We start from the raw sequence: 23594 nt of genomic DNA, 5'->3' as shown, positions 1-23594 counted from the left end.
GCTTCCTAACGGGTGATAAAAACAAGGCAAAAGAACAACTACTTTTGAAAATCATTCGCCATAAGAAAGTAAACTCCACGGAGGCGGCGGCAGAGATGGGGGGGGCGGATATATTTTGTTCACTGATGTAACCCCAGATCCTAGAACAGAGCTAGGCACTCAGTAAGTATCTGTCAAAAGAATTAGTTGTCGAATGTCCCCAACGCCTGGGCAGCACCAATACCAGAAGCAATGTCTCTTCTACAGCCCGATTTTTAATGGGTCGAACCATGTCACTCCAAAAAATGTACACTGAAGCCCTAAACCCCACCCCAGGAGCTCAGAATGTGACCTTATTTGGAAATAGGGCCTTTACAGAAGTCAATCGAGTCAAAATCAGAACGTTAGTGTGGGCTCTAATCTGGTATGACTGGTGTCCCTGTAAGAAGGGGTAACTTGGACCGGGAGACAGACACAGACGGGAAGGGACGCAGGGAGCAAGCACATCGAGGGAAGATGAGAGAGAGACAAGTTCCACTGCCAGAGCCAGGAACCGCCTGCGGCAGCCGGAAGCTGGAAGCGGCGAGGAAGGATCTGCCCACTTCAGGTTTCAGAGGGAGCAGGGCCCTGCCCACACCTGCACAGCACACTTCCAGCCTCCGGAACCTGGAAATAACTTCCTGCTGCTGCCAAAGCCCAAGCCAACGAAGACAACAGTGGAGGATTCTTCCCAAACTGGGACTGATCAATATCCCTGACAGACAGCCTTTTAACCTTGGGCCGGGGCGGGGGCGGGGAGGGGGAGGGTTGGCTGGCGGTGGTTTTTGGAGCACAAGAGACTCGGTAATGGTGCAGGGCGCACCGTACTGGGTCCCTCCCTGACACTTGCACGTATCCCAGTCCGACTCTGCTCCGGCCGCTGCTGCGACCACCAGCCCACGCCAGGCAGCTGGACAGACTCACCCGGGGCGGCAGGGTGGCGTTTCCTGACCCGGCAGCACAGTGCACCTGCACAGAACAGCTTGGGATTCAGCCACGTGCAACCCCAAAATGCTGGGGCATAGTACCTACAGGGCTACCCTTGTGTGGTGGGGGTGGAGGCCGGCGGACAAACGCCTTCCCTTTCGTTCTGCGGGCGGACAGCTCTGAGAGGCACCTCAGAAGGTTCCTCCGCAAGTCCACGAGCTGAATGCTAGTGGCCCACGGCTTCGCCCAACTCGGTGACACATCCTTACCCCACCTCTCCCTCCCTCCTTGTCTAGTCCTCTCCTCCCTCACTTGAGTTCTCTGAAATCACGTCCCAAATTATCCACAGATAAACCTTTGTCTCAGGTTCTGCTTCAGGGGGGAGCCCAAGCTAAGATTTAAAAACCTCTTAAAACATTTGCAGTATAGAAAACCTCCTTAGTTTTTATAAAACCAGAGTCCACGGAAAAGCCCCCTACCCCCAATTCTAACCAGTTGAATGCTGCTTCCTTGTAGAATACTGTCCATCGGTCCCCAATCCTGTTCCCTGAAGGACGCCGGGTTGTTGCTCCCGCTCCCGGAGAGCTGTTGCAAGAACTAAGTTACGTAGACCTCCGCCTCCACCGATGAACAGGTGCTCCTGGGACTTGATCTGATGACTTTGCGAGCCCTCAGCAGGTCCGCGGCTCCAATCAGAAATGAACACAATATTCCACAGGTGGTCTGATCACCGGGATTGTTTACTTTTCTTTGCAACAAACCATGTAAGTTGCAGCCACCCGAAGGTATGAACAAACGGGTTGTCTACCCCAGAGCCTTTCCTCCTGCAAAGGTTAAGGGGTTGCAAGGAACGTCGCACGGCAGAAACTTCTCTGAGCAGCTGTAGGTAATCGAGATGCCAAACGATGATTGCAATTCAGAAGCCCCGTTTTCAACATGTGTTCCCCTTTCACATCAGTGGAGTGGTACATTAAGCACTTTACTCTCACTCTCCCGCAGCGTGGAGCACATGGTTTTCACAAGCTTGATTACGGTCTATGGCAGTTGGGTGATTGCTACTGAAGTCAAGCAGACGCCTGCTGACATCTCAGAGTGGGCTCCCCCTAATGTGTTTTATTATCATACAGGGAAAAAAAAATAAACTATTCTGAAAAATACTCAATCAAAGAGATATGGATTCTTACCATATCTTTACTTCGGGGGCGGGGGGAGGGGGGGTGCGCGGCGGAGATTCAATTAAATCCGGAGACATTTACCCGTGTCCCTCCATATTCCAAGCTAGGGAGGACCAAAACCCACAAGGAACGTGCACTTGGAGCCTGCTGAAAAGTCAGGGCAGGATTCAGTCTCTGATCCTCCTTTCTCCTTTTGTTTTCACAGCCCTATCTAGGGCTAACCACATCACGCACATCTTTACTGCTCAACTGAGTTCTAATTAAGCATTATAAAAAAATAAAACAAATTAGTTGCATGTTGTAAACGTCCGTTGGCAAGTGTAATAGCACGGCTCTTAATATGAGAAGTGAATTTAATAAAATTTAAAAGAAATATTTCACCGAAGACAGAGTAATTAAAAGGCACACTGTGCTGTCAGCAAAGCTGGGCTGGCTCCGGCAGCATTAGCAGAGGGAGTGGTGCTGCTGTGGGCTGCTCGGAATGTTTCTGCAGCGCGACCACCGGCTCTCCGAAAGATGGTGGAGCCAGCCACTCAGACCGCCGTCCAGGAAACCGTCGTCTTCCAGACCACTTTCATCCCTTCGGCCACTTGGAAAAGGTTGATTTGTTCAGGGGCGCCTGGGTGGCTCAGTCGGTTAAGCGTCCGACTTCAACCCGGGTCATCTCACGGTTCGTGGGTTCGACCCCACGTCAGGCTCTGTGCTGACAGCTCGGAGACTGGAGCCTGCTTCGGATTCTGTGTCTCCCTCTCTCTCTGCCCCTCCCCTGCTGCCACTCTCTCACACTCTCTCTCTCTCTCTCTCTCTCTCTCTCTCTCTCTCTCTCTCTCAAAAATAAACAAACATTGAAAACAAGTAAAAAAAAAAAACTGATTTGTTCAAAAGAATTCTTGCTTCCCTGCAGTGGGACATGCTCCCCGCCTCTAGCGGTGGCTCGCTGACCTGCTTGGTGCTTTTCACTTCCTCCCGTGCTGTTTGTGATGCTCACGTGCTCTGGAAAAGGTCTCGGTCCAAACGGATGTGGGAACGCACAGGCCTGCTTTACTCTGTTCTGCCACAAGTCTGAATACTGTCCACATGGTAGACCAGAGATGGTGGGGCGGCCAGCTGTGGAACTGCACCCCGGTAAGCTGGTTCATGAATTTGAAACTCAAGTGATTTTTCTTCCCTATTTCACTCAAGTGTGCATCTTAAACCAGTTCCTTTTTACCTCTTAAGAAACACTGTGACCCTCCGTGCGTCGGCATCCATGTGAAATTATCCGTGGTAAATTTTTTTTTTTAAAGATAAACGTGAAACTTAGTCCTGGAGACAAAACAGTAGATGAGGTGACTCATGGTGAGCGATACAAGGTGACAGCCACCGCATCACGCTGGGTGCTTTTCATCTCATCTCACTGGATTCTCCAGCTCTGTGAAGCTGGTGTCATGGTACCCACTGGTACATGACGACACTGAGACTCAGGGGTTAAGAAGACAGGAAGAAAGTCTGAGGCCCCAGAGTCAGCAAGTTGGAAAGTAACAGAAGTTCCAAAAAAGAAAAAAAAAAGGGAAAGAAAGAAAGAAAGAACAGTGTGTCTAGTTATGTAAGAAAAGAGCAAGGCTCATAATCTGAAAGAAAACCAGGGAGTAGACTGTGGATACTCGTGTGTGTTAAGAGTCTGACTTTCATGGGGCGCCTGGGTGGCGCAGTCGGTTGAGCGTCCGACTTCAGCCAGGTCACGATCTCACGGTCCGTGAGTTCGAGCCCCGCGTCGGGCTCTGGGCTGATGGCTCGGAGCCTGGAGCCTATTTCCGATTCTGTGTCTCCCTCTCTCTCTGCCCCTCCCCCGTTCATGCTCTGTCTCTCTCTGTCCCAAAAATAAATAAACGTTGAAAAAAAAAAAAATTTTAAAAAAGAGTCTGACTTTCCTGAGGCGCCTGGGTGGCTCAGATGGTTAAGCGTCCAACTTCAGCTCAGGTCGTGATCTCGCGGCCTGTGGGTTCGAGCCCCTTGTCAGGCTCTGTGCTGACAGCTCAGAGCCTGGAGCCTGTTGCAGATTCTGTGTCTCCCTCTTTCTCTGACCCTCCCCTGTTCATGCTTTCTCTCTCTCTCTCTCTGTCTCAAAAATAAATAAATGTTAAAAAAAAATTTTTTTTTTTTAAAAAAGAGTCTGATTTTCCTAAAGTTTAATAACTTAAACCATATTAGGGCACCTGGGTGGCTCAGTCACTCGACCATCAGACTCTTGATTTCGGCTCAGGTCACGATCCCAGGGTCATGGGAATGAGCCCCACTTCGGGCTCCAGATTGAGCCTGGAGCCTGCTTAAGATTCTCCCTCCCCCCTCTGCCCCTCTCCCCCACTCGCATGCACACGCTCTCTCTCTAAAATAAAAAATTTGTAGTATATGTGCGGCCAAAGCAAGCACATAAAATGAAAAATTTTTAATTAAGGAAAGCAATAATTTTAACCGTACTAGTGTTTTATTGCTGGAGGGCAGGGGACAGGGGCGGGGGGATAGCATTCCCATTTCAGATGTGTCTTTCTGGGGGAAGGGGCCTCCGTCTGTGTTAACACCCCGGGCCCCTCCGTGTTGCCCTCACTTGCCCCTGCCCGGGGAGGCGGTACAACCCCCATGGTTGGGAGATTGGAGAGGACTGCACCCACACGGCACCGCCTCTCCCGTCCTCTTACAGAAACCACACACCCTGTTCTGCTGTGCGGCAGCTGCACGCTGCAGGGGTGGACCCTGCCCTCGCTGGAGGTCCAGCGGCGTCCAGCACTGACCCATCACCCCGTCCGATTCTGGGGTTCAGGATGAGAAAGCCCACCAGCCCACACATATAAACCGTGCTCTCCAGTATCCACTGGACCAGTTGCTGAGGTGACACCTCAGTCTTCCGTGTGCCTCATCGTCTGTCCGATGCCTCAATTCCCTCAAAACTCGGGAAGGGGACAGTGTGTGACTTGCTCCGGACCTCAGTACCTCTTTAAGGGGCCAGCAGACCAACCTGTGTTCCAATTTCTCTCTTTAGCATAAAGAGGTCTATGTTCCTCGAGTCTCTGGAATTGAGAGTGTGGCTACACATTTCAAAACAGTTTAGAACTTATAAACAGATGTGACACAACAGCACATTAATAGGTCTTTGCCCCTAGACCCAGAAGTGTTCACACGTCACACGACGGAGACTAGCTCTAGTAAGGTCTAGAAGGAGGGGCGTGTGAGGGGTGACCACCAACGTACACACTCGGGGAACAAGAGCCTTTCTCACCATGTCCTGGGAGTCCAAAAAGCCCATCATAAACCTGAATCTATAAGAGAACACTTTTTTCCCTCGGCTGTATGTTATTCTTTGTTTCGTTGTATCGCTATAATTTTTAAAAAGCACAGGCGTATCATGAAATCCCGTGCTTTGTAAAAGATTCCATTATAAGAGTAATCATTATTGAAGCTTTTAGCCCAGATGTAATTTCTTACATGTTACAACAAGTTTGGCACGCATTGTGAATTTTAGCCAAGGTTGATAAAGTTCAATAACTTGGCTAACCAACCATGTGTACTACTCATTATAGAAGTAATAAATAGATTCATCAAAATGGACATGAAAAAGCCATAAGAAAATCGGATGCCATTTCCAGCCTGCCTCATAAAAGCACCTCTTGGACTTTAATATAATTTTATATACAGTTATCACAGCTACCCATCATTCAATACCAGGCATATATAAAACAATCATCCACCCACATTTGCATGCTGAATAAATTCCAGTTGCACAGGTGAATTCTCTACTGTAGAGATCTCAATAGTCACATAAAGGCACACATTGCTTATATGTTCAACTTCTAAAAGAATTCACATCAAGTAGAAAGGAATCAGACAGACGTTGCCCACAAATCTCATTTTCCTTAGTGTTATCTTTTGGAGACAGTTTTAGTGGATGTGGGGTTTTTGGTTTGTTTTGTTTTTTCTTTTTTGGTAACACTTTGGTCCAATTATTCTTTTAGCTTATTGATAACTGAAACATTTAGCAGCAAGAAAAGAAAGCCTGATTCAGACAAATGCCGTGGCTGCAAGAAAGAAATCTCAGGACACAGAGCAGAAGAATCTCCTGCGATCAAATCAACAGAACTCCACAGAGCCGAACTCTAATGTCTGAGCAAAGCGTCCTCGGTTGGGATAAACCTTCAGCGACGGCACAGCAGAAATATCCAGATTCTCCCTACCACGTGTCTCTCAGTTATGCATCTATAAGAAACTCACACGCTGATTCCGATGTTCTTTGTGAAGGAAGCTAAAGCCCACCCTTCTTGGAAAGAGACCTTCCCCTACATCTGGTCAACCTCAGTGGAGCTGGCTAGGATCATGCTGCAAACCAAACATTCAAAGTCAGGGTGCGCTTTTGGCACGCTGTACTGTACCCGCCCACACCCTGCAAGATAAAGAACTATTCCCGAGCTGTGGCACACGGATGCCTTTTCCTCCACTCCAGGGGGGGAAGCCTGGGCATACAGTCTGGACCCTCCATTTCCCGGCAAGGCCAGAGTACCGCGGGAGCCAGGTTTGTCTACGCTGTAGGGTCTGTGTTGTTATAGCATTCGGATTCTTCACGGTGTGGACAACACCTCTTCCACGTGTGCCTCATTTCTGCCCTCTGCCATTCTCGCTGTGCCATCAGCGCTATAGGTCACCGGAAGCTTCCTCCTGCTTCGCTTTCATGCTCTCTTCTGGATTTTTTTCTCTGGCATAAGTCTTCACAGTAGAATCACTGCATGACAACATTATAAATATCCTCATACCCTCTGGTTCTTTTCATATCTACCATGGGAAAAAAAAATACAACCAAGCTTTCTAAAACCAAAGTTATACTCTTCACAGCAAGGAAAACCTTCCTTGTATTAATTGCAGGCGGCACCTAAATCATCACAATCTTAGCCAAATAATATGAATTTTTAACTCAGCGTAAGCAGAAGAGTGTAACAGTCGAGTGCTTTATTTTCCCCAAAAGTCAGCAACTGCCAAATTCTTCCAAGAGCTTAAATGCCATAATGACAGATACTGGTGTACAGAAAGATTAAAGTAAAATACGAAACTAAACAGAGAAGGAAGAGATGAGCCAGAGATGTGCTTTGAATAACAGAAGCAAAGAAAGAGAAAACTCTCATACCAATTGCCACGATGAAGAAAAAAGGTTAGAAGAAACTAAGGAGAGAAGTGTTTAACGTTTCCCAAAAGACATAGGGAATACGTCAAATTCAACAGGTGTTGCATCCACTGTGTGCACAGAGAATAATCTTTGTAACGTCCATACTAATAGTCGCTGCACTGCCCAGCACTAAAAATCTGGTTAAATTTCTCAAGACAGAATTCAGATAGCTATCCAGAAACCCTAGCAATAAGCAGATACTTGTCAAAGGCTCTAAACAAAGCCATCCTGCCAGCATATGGACTCTGAGATCCAATACTAACATTTAGGCAAATAATAAAGTCAACATTGAACAACATTTGCTTTTTTATTTGTCCTAAGACTTAATTCTCCCTGATATTTTTTTCTTTGTCATAAGACTCACTTCTCCCCAACATGAACACACACACACACACACACACACACACACACACACACACAGAGCCATACAACACAAAGCCACTCTTAAAGGAAACGTTTGAGGAATGTTTTAGAAAGTACATCTGGCTTCCTAATAACCTGCACAAGATCCACAAAGTCTGTTAGGGAGATGGAAGTATTTTATTGATCATAAACTTGAAATCACTTTTTTCTAAAGGGGACAACTCTGTAATATTCCGTTCCCTTCCCAGCTCAGCTTAGCCTTGAAGTATATTCACTGCTTTTGTAAGCTAGTGTCCCGGTGGTATGCCTCCTACACAGCATAGTCTGGAATCTTCAGCTGTTCCATCGTTACATTCATCTAAAGCCATGAGGTTTGCTCTTCAGGGGTGAGTTTGAAATTCTTTCACATTCACGTGCCTCTCTATGAACAGTTTAAACAAGAACCCATGATAGTTAGAGTTTAAAGAACTCTAGTTAGAGTTAAAGAACATTACACACTATTAAATTCTTCACCCCAAACAACACCAGCTTTCTAAATAACTAAAACACACAATCTTGAAGTCACTCCTTAAAGACTGAGTATGCCATTCTAAAATTTAAAAACCCTGAAGTTTAGCTAACTTTTAAGTGTTACGTAATGGGGTGGTGGCGGTGGCGGGGGGGGGGGGGGGGGGCGGTGCCTGGGTAGCTCAATTGCTTAAGCGTCTGACTTCAGCTCAGGTCGTGATCTCACAGTTCATGGGTTTGAGCCCCACATCAGGCTCTGTGCTGACAGCTCGGAGCGTGGAGCCTGCTTTGGATTCTGTGTCTCCCTCTCTCTCTGCCCCTCCCCCTGCTCGCACTCTGTCTCTCAAATATAAATTTTAAAAATGTTTAAAAATAATATTTACATTTTACGTAATAGGTAATAAAAAAAATTCCAAGCTTGCTTGGAATTTGTAGATCCATATATTACGCAAAAAACGTGACCCCTTTCTCTGCAGCCTTGACAAAATATTGAATGCTAAGTTCAAGCTACGACTCTCTATGTGAAGCTCAGACAGTGTTCACCGCAGCCTCTACCATTTGAGGAGCTACGAGACGGATCGGAGTAAAGAAGAATTATGGCAATTATAAAACCTTGCTCGTCTACACTGTCAGGTTAATAACCGGCATTAGCAGAGCTCAGCCATACCATCAGCAACTTGGGAAAGAGAGAGCCCGGGGCTCCAACGCTAAGTCAAAACACTGAGCAAAGCACAGAAGCTAGCAAACAGAGAGCCAGCCAGCAGCGGAAAAGCAATCCATCCGCAAAACAAAACGAGTAAGTATGCCACTCAAACGAACCACCGGTTTTTAGCACACGATCCGACTGGGGTGCGACTGCTTAGACCGTTAGCATTAAGCACGAACGTCAAAAAACGCAGGATGAGCTTAAAAAACAATCCTAACAGAGCCACGCGCTTCTTACCACAAGGCGAGCGATGGAGCTGTGATTCCTGTAAATACAGGGTAGGCAACTCCACCTGACCGCAGATCCCCACGCTCTGCGAGTATAAAGCGACTTTTCCCTCACCGCATACCTACTACGGGTTTTGCTTTCTTTTATGGTTGCTCAGAAGATGCACACATGGAAATGAAGCTGAAGAAAAATCAGAGACTGATAGGAAGACTTTTCTTTTCTTTTTTTTTTTTTTTTTTTTTGGTTGAGATAGCAAAAGTTCTCTTTACAAGAGATTTGGTAATCATCTGCAATGTCTTCCCAAGAATTAAAAAAAGGGGGCTTTAGTATCTTTACTTTTGAAATACAGATAGAGAAAGAGAGAAACAATTAGAAGCTACCTAGAGCCATATGCGTATACAAGGAAATGTGTGGTTAAAAAACAACAACAATTATTCCATAAAGATAAGTTAAATGCTCTCTAGAGCACGAGGATAAAGGTGCTAATATCTTGGTTAGTCTGTAGCTCCTGCAAGGGTCGGCACCTTCTCTGGTTCTATGCTGAAGATTTGGCACCTAGCAATGGAGAGTCAGTATTTTCTGACTGCACAAATGACTGACCGAAGGGTGTTCCTGTGGCCATGAGTGGCCAGTCTACTCTCCTCACAGCCCTCATCACAGGCCTGAAACCAGTTCTAAGCTCAAGAATCCACAAGGACGCAGATCGTGTAAAACAGCCTGGCCTAACTGCAGGCAAATGGCCTGCTGGAGGCAATGAAGTCTCAGCCTCTGAGTAATTCTGCTCGGTGGTGGGCACAGGACCCCAGTGTGGCCTGCCCTTCTGATTTGTTGCGAGTCAGGAATCAAGACGACTTTCAAGTAAAATATCCTGATTTCAGCATGTTGGCAGGTAAACAACGACAAAACCAAACAAAAAATATGGCAGGCCACTGTTCTCTCTGTCCTGGCTGGGGGGCTCTCCTCGTAACTACCTGGCCCCCACGCAGAGAAACGAGCCGGCATAAAAATGTTCCCCTCCCTTAACTACGATCAGGATAGTGGCTTCCTCAGCAGCAACGCAGGGAAAGCTCCAGACGTTTCTACACCATCCTGCTTCAGACAGACTCAAACCGGAAGAAATGGGGCATCACAGGGCTGCACCCTAGCTCGGAACACTGAGGCACAACAGACCAGATTTTTTTTTTTTCTAGAAAGTATCACCCAGCGTGAAGAACTGTTTAGGTAGGGAAGAGGTGGAGTGAGGACAGAAGTGTGTGTTCGATGCTGAAGCTCCAGGCGTTCTTGGGGATATCCCACCCCCTTCTGCGGTGATGCTGAATTACAGCCTCCCCAAAGATGCCCAAGTCCCAATCCCTGGAACCTTTTAGACAAAAAGACTGCCTTCTACGGCCACAAAGACTGCGGATGTGATGAAGATAAGAGCCTTGAGATGGGAGATTATCCTGGAGTACCCAGGCGGGCCCCAAGGAACCAAAAGTGTCATTGGAAGAGGGAGACTGGACTCCACAAGAGAAGGTGAGGGGACATGGAAGCAGAAAGTGGGGTGGCACAGTCTGAAGGTGGGAGAAGTGACTGCACACCAACGAACACGGACAGCCAGAGGATGGAGTCTCCCCCAGAGCCTCGGAAGGAGCTGGTGCTGCTGATGGCCTCGCTGTGGCCAGTGAAAGGGACTTCAGACCTCCAGGAACTGCAAGGGAATGGATCTGTGTCGTTTCAATAAAGCAAACACGCGTGGAACGTGTGAATGACCAGTGCACACACGTGCACTCGGGAAAGTCTAACAGTCCCACAACGGTGACACGGAAACATGGCCGGTGTCCCTCCCGTCTCTCCCTGATCAGGCCAACGGGTGCTAAAAGAAACGCCAGGCCTGCAGCAATTACGAGACTTGGTAGAATAAAGGGCCCTCGTGCACAGAGACCGACAGCTCCCCAGTCAGCTTTTCGGGCAGAAAGGACGGTATCCCTTGCCAAAAACCTGACTCCGCTCCCTGACTGAGATGTTTCCCCGTATGGATCTGTTACAGCACTCTCTACCTTGTCAAACACTCAATCCGGTAACTGTACGTGAACCAGGAATTGAAACTTCCTTCACTAATAAAGTTGTAATGGTGTTGTTTTTTTTTTCTTTTTGAATGCATTTGGAATGCAATGCCGATGTCTCCTCTGATAGAAGCTTCTCCAATTCAGCTGCTGTATTAGAAGCCACGCGGCTGCCTTGGCCAAACACAGCCATGCAGAAAAACTGAAGGCAGTCGGAAGACACATCGAAAGATGCGAAAAGTTCTGAGACTTCCTCCTTGCAGGCATTGGGGGCTGACAGAGCAGAGGCTGCCCATTTGAAAGGGATTGATTATTTTCATTTGTTCAGTGCACGTGATCACCAGGAAAACGGTTTCCAGAATCAAGACGTTGCTGGCAATTTCATTGATGTCATGTGAGCAACCAGCACCCAGCTCACTCTCGCCTCTACAGAGTGGCCGTGAGCAGGCGGGGAGCGGCCTGAGCAGCTGGAGCTTAAGGAACCAGGAAGGAAAGCTTACTGTCCAATGACAGACATCTCCACCAAAGAAAGAAACCTCAACACCATTGGAGCCCGCGGCCGTTCTGCCTCTGCAGAGAGTTCCTTCTTGTCATCCCAGATTTCTGAGTATCCGAGTGTTTCTGAGGGACAGGCTCCAGTAAGACTTTCGGGTCCTTACCACCAAATCGACTGCCAAATGCACAATAAAGTCACTTCAAATCAGGTTACCTTTCTGAACCAGGAGGGGATACCTGCAGAAACCTCTCAGCACATCCCAACAAAACGTCAAGAGATGCTCTATTAGCCCACCCATTACAGAATTAAATTACTCTCTTCCTCCTCCTCCGCCTCCCTCCAAACCTACAGCCTCCTTCTCCTGCAGGCGCCTCTTCTCTGACCACTATTGGGATTATTTTTCCACACCCGCAATCGTACGGTACTGTTCCTTTGCCCATTGCCTTCTAGCCGATCCTTACAAAGCAGGTGACAGCAGCAACAATTATTGTCTCGATTTGACAAGGGAGGAAAAGTAAGGCTCAAAATAGTTAAGTGGCTCGCCTTACGCTAATGACAACCTGTGTCACGGGCCAGTTCTCATCCTGACATGTCCCCAGGAGTCTCCAATTCCTGCTTAAGTGCCGATAAAACTCTATTCACACACCGATACGGTGTTTGGTCTGATCATGTAAACGGGATGGCAAGGATGGACATTTGCGCAGAATACACCGGGCCGTCCTGGAAACCCGCCCAAACGCAAGTGAGCAAGCACTCTCGCTCCACGTTGTATGCTGTTCCTTGCTTTTCACCCCCAAGCTGAATAGATCAGTTTCCTTCACTGCAACAAAAATACCTTGTCTCTCTTTTTTTTTTTTTCCTTTTCACTTGATACATTTTTTTTCTGGATGAAGCTATCGGACCTCCAACCAAAAAATCCCTAAAAGGTTTCCTTTCACACTAAAGACAAGTCAATGCCTAAAACGGTTATTTAGAAAGGTCATCTCAGGACAAACGCACAGATACTAAGGCAGCCTTTTGAGGATCCAAGAACCAGGAAGCTAGGAAAATACCAAACTAATTTCAGTAACCCGATCGCCTTGCCTCCCATTCCCAAAATGCCTGCAGTCTACTAAGCGCCTGCAATGTTGAGCAGACAAATCCCTGGGCACTCTGATGTTCCCATCTTTAAAAACTTTGCAAAATAGGAATGCCGGCTGTGTTTCATAGATGTGGAACAAGAGCTCAGAGAAGGGAAGTAACTTGCCCCAAGACACTCAGAGGGGACGTGGTGAGGCCCGGTTTTGAAACTAGGTCACGTCTGCTTCCTGAGCCAGTATTTCTTCTCATGCACCCTGCTGCCTCTCCAGATAGAAACTCGCTACCTATCAAGCTTCCCCTGCCTGTCAGCAGAGCTATTTTCAGCAGTGGTACAATTTCACCACGAGGGAGCCAGGCTCATCAAATGAGATAATGCACAGAAAAGCTCTGAAGAGTTGTAACCATCATTAATAGAAGATCTGGGGGGACATCCACAACACCAAAATAACCAAATGTCGCCCATGGTGTCACCTTGGGATTCAACCACTGCCGTTAAGTGACCAAGTCGGAATCTTCTGGGGGGGGGGGGGGGGGGGTCCCTCCTTAAAAGCAGGCATTAAGCGGCAGTGCCCATGATTTGAGTTGTAGCTGGTATAACAGACAAGACAGACACTCAAAAGTTTTTACCGAAGCAAACAGGAGTTAGGCCAGCTTCTTCCTCATGATTTTTCTCTGGATTGCAAGATTGAACGTGTGCTTAAAGTAATAGACACTTTCAGATAAATTAGCTTCTCACGGAAAGGGACATTTTGAATATTAAATTATACCACATGAATGAAGCAATCAATTAGCAATTGATACATACCCAATGGTCACGAACATCAGATGAAAAGGCAATTCATAAAAGAATAAACATAAATGGCCAAATGCAGAGCTGATCGATCTAACTAATAATCAGAGATATGCAAATTTAACCGAGACTTTAAAAAAGAAAAGCTAATCTCCAAGGCTGGCAAGGACACAGGGCAAACGCACATTTCAAAGTAGCACAGTTTTCCAAGGGTTGTGGTTTGATCAAAAACCAGTGGAGACGGTAAGGTTAGGGAACGAATCCCTTGATTGGACAATTCCACTTCCGGAAAATAAAACTGCAGAGTAGTCCCGGACGGGTACAAACGTTTCATTACAAGACGTTCGTCTCCTCTCAGTGGCATCACCAAAAGCTTTTGAAATCCACCCAAATGTGCCACGGTGGGAGAATGAGAAGAACCATATAAGAAAACACGACACAGTGACTTAAAATGTTGTCAGATATTTAACAGCAGGGAAAGATGGTCAGGTTCCACGGTTCAACAGAAAAATCACAAAACAAGGGGAGGGAAAAATGCTCAGAATCCCACGTGCTGAATATGAACAACTATTTCTGGCTGGGAAGAACTTGGGGTGATCCTTTGATCCTTTTTCCTTATCTGCATCTTTTTATGTTTACTCCTCCGCACTTTCTAAGTTTTCCATAAGGGATTTAAACCGATAACAAAGGATTGTAAAGGACTTAAACGTGAAGGCATACGAAGCCACTCTAGCCTGACACCTGGCACATGGACAAGCTTGACTGACGCCAGCTCTCGGCCCCCGCCCCCGTAAGTCTCCTCCGATCCCCAGTTTACAACACCGAGGAGGAACCAGCACCCGGGCTGGCGCAGAGCGGGCTTTCACAGACTTGTTAAAATAAATGCGTCGGGGGCACCTGGGTGGCTCAGTCGGTTAAGCGTCCGACTTCGGCTCAGGTCATGATCTCGCGGCTTGCGGGCTCCAGCCCCACATCGGGCTCTGTGCTGACAGCTCAGAGCCTGGAGCCTCTTCACATTCTGTGCCTTTCTGTCTCTCTGCCCCTCCCCCACTCACACTCTGTCTCTCTCTGTCCCTCAAAAATAAATAAACATTAAAATAAACGTGTTGACTTCGGACTGGGTGAGCTGCCTGAGAAGAGCTTGGTCGGGACTGTGCTCCCGTCCTTGGGACACGGAGGCAGCAAGCAGCATGGAGAGGGCCCGGGGCACGAGGTCAGGAGCTCTCCACTCCAGCCCCCCCAGCCCCATTAACTCAGGGGCTGTGTGACCTGGGGCAAGTCACCTCACCTCTCTGTTTTTGTTCAGACTCGTTTCAAGACGGCTGTGCGCCCTGGGGTGAGAATTAAATAAGACGTGTGGAAGCCTTGTGAATTCTAAAGGGCTATGGATAGGAGATGATATGACAGTAATCAATAACTGCTAATCTGGAATAATTAAGTACATTTTACAGGTAAGGGTGAAAACGAAACATATTGCACTACTGTTCACCTCCATTTCCGTGCAACTACACAAGAAACTGCTTTGACCGTGATTTTGTTCCCCTTTGTAGGAGAGAGCGCGCTCACAGGAAAGGCCCCGCTCCGTCTACCTTGCCAGTGTGTCCCCAACCCTAGAGAAATTATAAAGAGCACTGAAATATGAGCTTCCTCACCCCGCCCCGCCCCACGTCACGCACACAAACTCTCTCTCCCGTTCTCTCCTGCTCTTGACCGCACGAGCGCACAGTCTCACGTCTCGCCTCGGGGTCCAGTGAGGAAACCTTGACTTGCTTTCGGAGACGGCACGATGGGAATCGGGCTTCGAGCAAGGCTCCGGAACACCACGCAGCACAGCCTGCTGAACGAGTCACTCACCGATTTGAAACAATTAGATCCCGACTGTGTCACACGGCTACTTAACGTAGGAGGACACTTCCTCTTCACCTCCTTTAGTTGGGCCGATACAGACCGGCCATCCCACGCGAGGTAGCGCTGTCTACGAAGCCCAAGGAAGAGGACACATTTAGGCCAGAAACTCCTGCCTTTGCAATTTCGATCAACTTGCCAAAGGCTTCACTTAAGACAGCTTTGCAAGAAGGCCTACCGGCCACCCCAAACGTTATTCTGGAAAAGGCCGAGGACGTAGGTCTGAAGAGCACAGAGTAGGTGCTGCCCCAGGCGCGGGAAAGGACGTGGGCCACGTCAGACTAAACAAGCCAGGACCCAGGGCGTTTCGACGGCCAGCACACCGTTGATTACAATATCTGTAATAATTCCCAGAATAACCATCTAGTTGTGACAATTTTTATTTCATAAAAAAACAGACGCATCTGTGTACGAACAACCGAAATAGCTTTCCTCCAGTGAAAACGTTCTGGGGTGTTACAAGTGTATTCACAATGCTTTCCCGTCTCCATCACCTTTAGGAGAGAAAAAGTCAGCTGCTGAGAAAAAGAATGGTACAAATAAAAAGTAATGTAACGTAGTGTACTCGTTCTGTCCCCATTTGAAATTTGAAAATAAGCAGTTTCATGAAGCCAAAAGCGTTTCCTTTCCTGGGCCAAATTTCTGTTTGAGAACCGAAGCATGCAATTAATGGGTTGCCTCAAACTCTAGTTAGGGAGCCAAAATAAAAATCACACTCCTTAAGATCTTGTACACACACGGCCCTGGCTACTTGCTTCACCTTAAGTATTTGGTTTCATATGGCCTCTCTTATTTAAGAAACATATACTGGATCCAAAAGGACATAGTTTCTACTAGTACAAAACATATCATTAATAAACAGTTTAATTACAAATAAATTATATAATACTGCATAAGGCTGAGGTGGCAGGGGCAAGGAAACTATGTTCTTAGAAAAAATTCTAAGATCACCAAGGCATTCTAAATGAACCTTAAACAGAGGCATTAATATTTAAATATTACAATTTCTACTTAGAAAAAAAAAATCACATTATTGATAGGCCAGCACACTCAAAACCAATAATGTCACAAAAAACACATGCCCTTGTGTAATCTGGCAGAACAGGGCTGCTCCTTGAACACAATGGACCTTTTTATTAAATGGACCTCTTCATCCTTGGCATTTTATACAAAAAAACAAAACCCAGAAAAAAAAAGGGGGAGAAAAGGAAAAAGAAACAAACATGACACCAGGAACAGTCTTCAGTTTGAACTCTTTCACCGAGAAGTACAGGGACTAAAAGATATGTTAGGAAACTAAAAGGCATTATTTAACAAAAATGAAAGCAAGACCAGCTGAGGAGGAAAACTATATTCAGCAGCCACCGACCGCTTTTGTTTAACGGTATCAAAGAGCAACAGAGCCCTCTAGTGGAGGAAAGACAGAACTGTATGAAGACCTTTCTCTTCCAGGCTAATTTATTCCAGAAAATATGCACAACACTTTCTGCAGAACAATCACTATGTCACTGTAGTATGGAAAACCAAAAGATCTAAATACTTAAACTGGGTATTATGTGAAATAATTTCCAAAGTTTCAAACTTTGTAAAACACCTGCAACCTCAAATCAGGGTAGAAATCCTATTTTTTAAATATTTGCTTTAGATTATGATTTTGAACCATTCTGTCATTGAACAATAACTCATATGACCCTCTCTTGTTATAATGGCACTGAAACAAATGATTTAAAATCTAAACCTACATGCAAGTATGAAATTCCACTCTTAGATGACAAAAGAGTTTGGGATCTACAAAAAAAAAAAAATGTACCAACTTACTATTTATATGTTATTATATGTTTATATATACCTAAATATCCTTTGTATATTACCAATTATGAGATGAGGCTCATTAAAATATGCCAGTTGGTCTCTTCCTTTAGATATACAGCTTTCTTAAGATTTCCACATACTGTGAGCTAGATCATGTGATCTCCGTGGACATTCAGTGTCTAAGAATATTTCAGCGTAAAATGGTCATTTAATCCATAAGGTACTAATTCTCAATTTTATGTGATATCATTCAGGCACTTTTTTTTAATATTGCCAAAAATCTCAAAATGGTTTTGGAACAAAATAAATTTAAAGCCTTTTTATTTAATATACAGGTATATTTTAGCATAAAAGAAAAGTGGTCACAAAAGTTTTTCATTTAAAATGAGAGTTTAAATTTCTAAAAGGTTATTTAGATCATTTCAGAAATTATCTCTCTCCAAATGAGCACCAGTTTCTTAAAAAGAAGATAAATGCCAAGATCCCACTATTCTGAGTCATACTGACAGTCGGGAAAGGAAAGGAGGCATTTCAGCCTCCCAAGTGCAATGACAATGACCCTGTATGAGTACATTCTGACAAAGAAAATGACTCAAGTTAGTCTCAGGCCCTGGATTTATGGGAGCTTTGGGAATAACTGGGGGGCAAAAAAAGTAAACATATGGTTTAGGACAGAAGGCAAAATTTAGTAACACTAGGTGTGGAAAAGAGAGCAAAGAACTGAAGGCATAGAAGAAGTGAGTCCAGTTCCTAAAGGTGAAGTGTAGGTGTAAAATCCTCAGAATACACTTCTGTACGTGAAGAAGATACTTTGCCTGTATTACTGTCGAACTGGTAGAATTTATACTAGATACGAATTCATCATGGAGGTGACCAGAGGGATAAAAGAACACGGCAACTATGCTTTGCACCATAATTTCAACACATGATTTAGGAACAGGACCCCAAGCTTTAAAATACGGGCTCTCAAAAGCCAAAACGAGCAATTTCAATGTCATACTCTAATGTCATTTTGGGATTCCTACATGAAAATCTGATACCTTCATTTTGTTTTAGGAGAACAAATTTAGGGGGGATTTTCACAGCTTGAGCATACCCATTATCTCAAAATGGATCAATTTCGTTATTTAAATAAATACACATCATCAGAATCCCTGTAACAAAACACAGGGAGGTGATTATATAACATAAATACCAACAGAAAGTGAAGCGTAAGTCCTAAAACACACTTCACTGTATATACCAAGGTGGCCAGCCAGTATTTCTTCAGGGAACAAAAGTTTTATTCCTGGTGATGAGTTCTGCGGCTCACAAATCGAAAGCAGACCAGGCTATCCTAGATCTAAAGTCACGACATCTGATGCAGCCCAATGTTATGAAGGTTCAAAAGGTCAAAGGAACTTTTCAACTTGAATCAACTCCAGAAGGGATTGAAAAATCAAATTTAACTAGTGGCTTGGTTTAAGGCCGCAAGGAGAAACTTTCAGCATCATTGCCAATGAACAAACATCACACTGAAAGTATCTCGTTTGCTCATAGCTGTGACTAGTTTTTAAGTGGACATTTGACAAAATCTGGTCTCACTCCTTAAACACGATCGTGCTGCCTGCTTGTGGCAGCAGAGTGCGTGAGTCCCAGCAAAAGCCCCTGCTGACGGGAGACCGTCAACAGGGAGGGCGCTGTCCCACACTGGGTGCTCAGCGAACCCCTCACTGGAAGAACCCTGCCTCTGACGGGCACGTGTCAGCCCGCAGATCCAAGAAGGTGGCACTTCGGGCGGAACCATTTACACGCAGAGCCAAATCAGGGCGACTGACAGGCTGAGTCTAGAAAAGCAGCGATGGGGTCCTCCAGGGTGGGAAATCCTAGCCTAACACATCCCCTCTCCCGAGATTCCCGGTGAGGTGTGTATTTAACGATCACCGTTAAATGGCGGCAGCCATGTCCACTCAGCTTTAGCAAATCGAAGCCAGCAAACAAGTCACTAGATCCAGAGAGTGGCCACTCAGCCGACCCTCCCTGCTCAGCGCCACGCCGAGCACAAACGGAAAGCAGCTCCTCCCCCGTGTCTACTGCTTAGCGGTCGCGACTGTGGGGTTCCAGGCCTCTTGGTTTGCTAGAAGAAGCTCTGGGTGAAGAGATGGCTTCCCCCGGGGCACTGAGAGGCTGGTCTCCACAGAGAGGGGTCCAAGCTACAGCTCTCAATCTACAAAGGTCTTCAGGTCAGAACGCTGGTTGGACAAAGGTCAAGGAGAGAAGAGCGTTAGTTTCCGAGGAGACAGCTTCCGAATGCTGCGAACGCTCGCAGCTCACTAAAAAGGGGGACAGAGCTGAAGCCGGGGGTGCAAGCCACGGGCGGGATGTCCCCAGCAGTTACACACAGTGAGCGGGCATCAATTTATCTAAATTTTATCTAAACTGTGGCTAATTTAGAGAATGTTGGGGTGACATCATGTTAAAGGGATTACCATCATTTAATGCAGGTGGCAAACTCTCTCTGTAAAGGACCAGAGAGCAAATATTTCAGGCTTTGCAAAGCCATATGGTCTCTACCGTGATTACTCAGTTTTGCTGATAACACGAAAACAGCCACAGACAAAATGGAAACAAACGGGAGTGGCCGTGTCCCAATAAAACTTAACTTACAAAATCAGACACCAATGAGACTTAGCCCACCAGCCAGGGTCTGCCAACCCCGAGTCTAGATAGCTGAACTGCCTCAGCAGCAATGCCTGGTTACAGACGTGAAGTGTGAAAACAAAGATTTCAAGAACGCATAACGCTTTGTGCCGACATCTCTTCAGAATCCTTCTATCCCCCAGAATCATTCTGATCTTTTTGAGCTGAATTAAGTGGGAATCCCTCCAACTGCCTTACTTACTACTACAAACTATTGAAAATTCGAAAAACTCTAAATCTAGCTCTGTATCACTCACAGCCAGAGGAGGAAGACGATCACACAAAATCTGCTAAGAGGCCGCTTCAAGGTGGGCAGGCTCCCAGGGCCTCACCGAAGTTCATCAAGGAGACGTGTCCCCTCTTTCCTCCCGACCATCCCCGCCCATCAGAGAGAGCGAGCCCCACCGAGAGCAAATTCCAACAAGGCAATGCCTTGTGGAGAATTTCAAAAACATAAAAAATAAACAGTCACTGGAAATACCAGGTTTGTAAATCAGCATTTACAAAGCAAATTGGGTTACCTATGTTTTTAGTCAAGGAGTCACCGCTCCCAAAATAAACACTGCTCTGCTTCGTTCCAGCCCACACTACTCCAAAGAGAACAGACATCCACAAGGGTAAAGGCTGGACAGTTAACGCACAGTAAGGCAGGCTCCAAATTTCGGCAAGAGGAAAGTGAACACCAACACCATTAAAGCTCTGATGGAAGATGGTTCCGGAATGCCCACAAGTCTTGGAAATGAAGATGCTCAATTCACCCCGCAATCAGTTATTTCATTTGAAAAGTGGTGATAGCAATTTATAAATTGACATGTTTCCCAGTTCAGGAGAAGGAAGGACTTTATCTAGAAGCCACAGCCTACTTGGGCAAGGACGCTTTCTAAGGCAGCCACGCGGGATACAAAAGCGAACTCAGGGATGATGAAAAGCCACGAGCCTCTCTTCAGCCTCTTTTCTTGAAGCCTGAAACCGCTGCTGCCGAGGGAAGGTTATTTGCAAGGATTTGATGGCTCGGAATTTTCAGTGCGGTATTGTTTCAAAAACTAAGCGTAAAAACCTTTAGCGCCACCTGGACCTAAGCTTCCCAAGAGTGGAGAAGAGAGGGGCTGAGGTGTCGGCACTAAAGGCAATTCAGAGGGGAGGCTGGAGCTAGAGAAGAAGCCGGGGGGGAGGAGGGTGTTTGAATAGGAAGGGCTGGTCGCCCCAAGGCCCTCCCAGCACTTCTTCCGCTCTGAGCTTTAGGATCCGCCACCACTGCTAACTGGACCACAGGCACCTGCCTGCAGTGTCCACCAAGTGGACTATGGACATCAGCGAGGAAGAGTCTTCAAGAGGTTCAAGGTCCATTCTAACGAACACCACATTCACTCTCACTGCCGCAGAATCCCCTCCTTTACGATGGTTACAGATCCATCGAAACACAGCTCGCTCTCGGTGTACTGCGAACCAACTCCACTAGTCCTGGGTCGCAATCTTTGATGCTTTCGATGCTGCAAATCTTTGGTGGAGCATTAGCCATACCCAACGGTCTGCTATCTGACGTCAGACAGAACAAAGTTTGAACTCTCGCACGGAAAATAGCCAGTAGTCACGTACCTTACTGATTAAAGGAAAAAACTGTCTAGCCAGAAGAGTAAAGGAATGAGATATTTTAGGTTCCTGGTTAACTGAGTGTTAAATAAAAAAAAAAAAAGAGGTTTTACTTAATTCCTTAAGCACTGATTTTTTTCTTAATTACTCCACACCGTGTTGGTCCACACCTTCACATAAGAACAGTCAAGGCAATCAACACAACATATTGCTTCTTGGGTGACTGAGGATCCAGCCATTATTTTTAGCACAGCATCATCATCAGTTTCCACATCAATGATGATTATATAGAATTCACCCCAATACAGAAGTTCAGAAGATATTCTGAGCCTACGATGAGGCCTGAGAGTTGATTTTAAATAAATTCCCTTTCTGGGGCACCTGGATGGCTCAGTCGGTTGAGCGTCCGACTTCGGCTCAGGTCATGATCTCACGGTCTGTGAGTTCGAGCCCCGCGTCGGGCTCTGTGCTGACAGCTTGGAGCCTGGAGCCCGTTTCAGATTCTGCGTCTCCCTCTCTCTCTGCCCCTCCCCTGTTCATGCTCTGTTTCTCTCTGTCTCAAAAATAAATAAACACTAAAAAAAAAAATTAAAAAAAAAATAAATAAATTCCCTTTCAATTTTTAAAAATTCCATTTGCCTCTTTGCCTTCATAGACAAGCATAGTCAAGACTTCGGCTCTGGGACTATCGCCTGCTCGACTACACAGAATGTATCTTCACCTCCCGCGCTCCCCCTGATGCTGCCGGGGGGTGTCTGCGGAGGTTCAGGAAGGAGTAACTGAAAATCAAGAAGGACAGAGCAAGGAGACAATGGAGGAGGTGCACAAAGGGTGAGAAGACAAAGCTTAAGAAAGAGGTGGCCAACGAGGCGGGGGTGGGGGGACCGCGAGGGGCCAAAGGGCAGAGAGAACTTGCCAGAAGACATCCAAAGGTAATTCTATGTTTTATCTGCGTCCATCACCCTGAGGATGCAAATCCTTACTCAGAGCGGGTTCGTTCTTACAGGTACGTGCACTGATGTTAGTGGATCAAAACAAAGTAAGGATAAAATCACATGGAAAGTTCCTGTACAAGCCTCTGCTCTGCCACGGTTCCTTCCGGCAGCCCCTGATCCTAAGGAAGGAACCCTCTGGAGCCATCTACCTATGACGTCCCTGCAGTTGAGAGGGTTAATCCAGAGGTTAAGACAAGGACTAATTCCCCAGCTTCACAGAGGAACGAGATCCTGTTCCCAAAGGAACTCAGTGACCAGCTGAACCCTGCAGCAACCTTTCTCCCCCTATTTCATTACCAGTCAATTCTGGTTTCAAAAACCCAGGTAGCTGAAATGTGTCCTCACACCACACAGACCGGGTCGGGAGCCCTCGCACGGAACGGGCTGTCTCCAGTCCTTCAAAACCAAAATGGCCACCACCTTGTGCTGAGTGTCCAGCCCTCAGAGAATTCACGGCCGACCCCCCCTCCCCCGCCCCGCCCCCGGCAGCCCCCGGCAACCTTGCATGAGAACAGTGCGGTTTAAAAAGAGGCCAGTGTCGGGGCGCCTGGGTGGCGCAGTCGGTTGAGCGTCCGACTTCAGCCAGGTCACGATCTCGCGGTCCGTGAGTTCGAGCCCCGCGTCGGGCTCTGGGCTGATGGCTCAGAGCCTGGAGCCTGTTTCTGATACTGTGTCTCCCCCTCTCTCTGCCCCTCGCCCGTTCATGCTCTGTCTCTCTCTATCCCAAAAATAAATAAACGTTGAAAAAAAAAAAAAATTTAAAAAGAGGCCAGTGTCTTCACAGAACGACAGCAGAAAAGGCTATCAACACATTTTTAAATTAGATAACCACTACGAAAGATTTCATTACGGTTAAAATTTAAGGGACAAAAAATAACAACAACGACCGTAAGGTATGGCCTACCTATGCCTGAATTGGCTCCGGTGACCACAACCACTTGGCCAGTGAAATCCCGGCCCTGGAGTATCTCCATGGCGGTGGTGCTGCTGTCGTATCTCTGTCTGCTAGTCGGCTTTGTAGGATTATCGTCCACAGTGAACGCCAGTCTTGGGTCCAAATAGGTGGTTCTTTTATTTATATGGCTGCAAAGGA

The 23594-nt window shown here is 46.5% G+C and overlaps 1 protein-coding gene across 1 annotated transcript in view; it reads right to left on the bottom strand.

Moving 5' to 3' along the window:
* Positions 1-23594, bottom strand: part of WWOX (WW domain containing oxidoreductase) — a 979553-nt gene that overhangs the window by 947303 nt on the left and 8656 nt on the right. Inside the window, exon 4 of the mRNA XM_043599730.1 lies at positions 23406-23584. Coding sequence (XP_043455665.1) covers positions 23406-23584 — 179 coding nt within the window. The remainder of the gene's footprint in view (positions 1-23405; positions 23585-23594) is intronic.

The sequence above is a fragment of the Prionailurus bengalensis genome, chromosome E2 (genome assembly GCF_016509475.1).
Source record: "Prionailurus bengalensis isolate Pbe53 chromosome E2, Fcat_Pben_1.1_paternal_pri, whole genome shotgun sequence".
NCBI lineage: Eukaryota > Metazoa > Chordata > Mammalia > Carnivora > Felidae > Prionailurus > Prionailurus bengalensis.
This window is presented reverse-complemented; position numbering and strand designations above follow the sequence as displayed.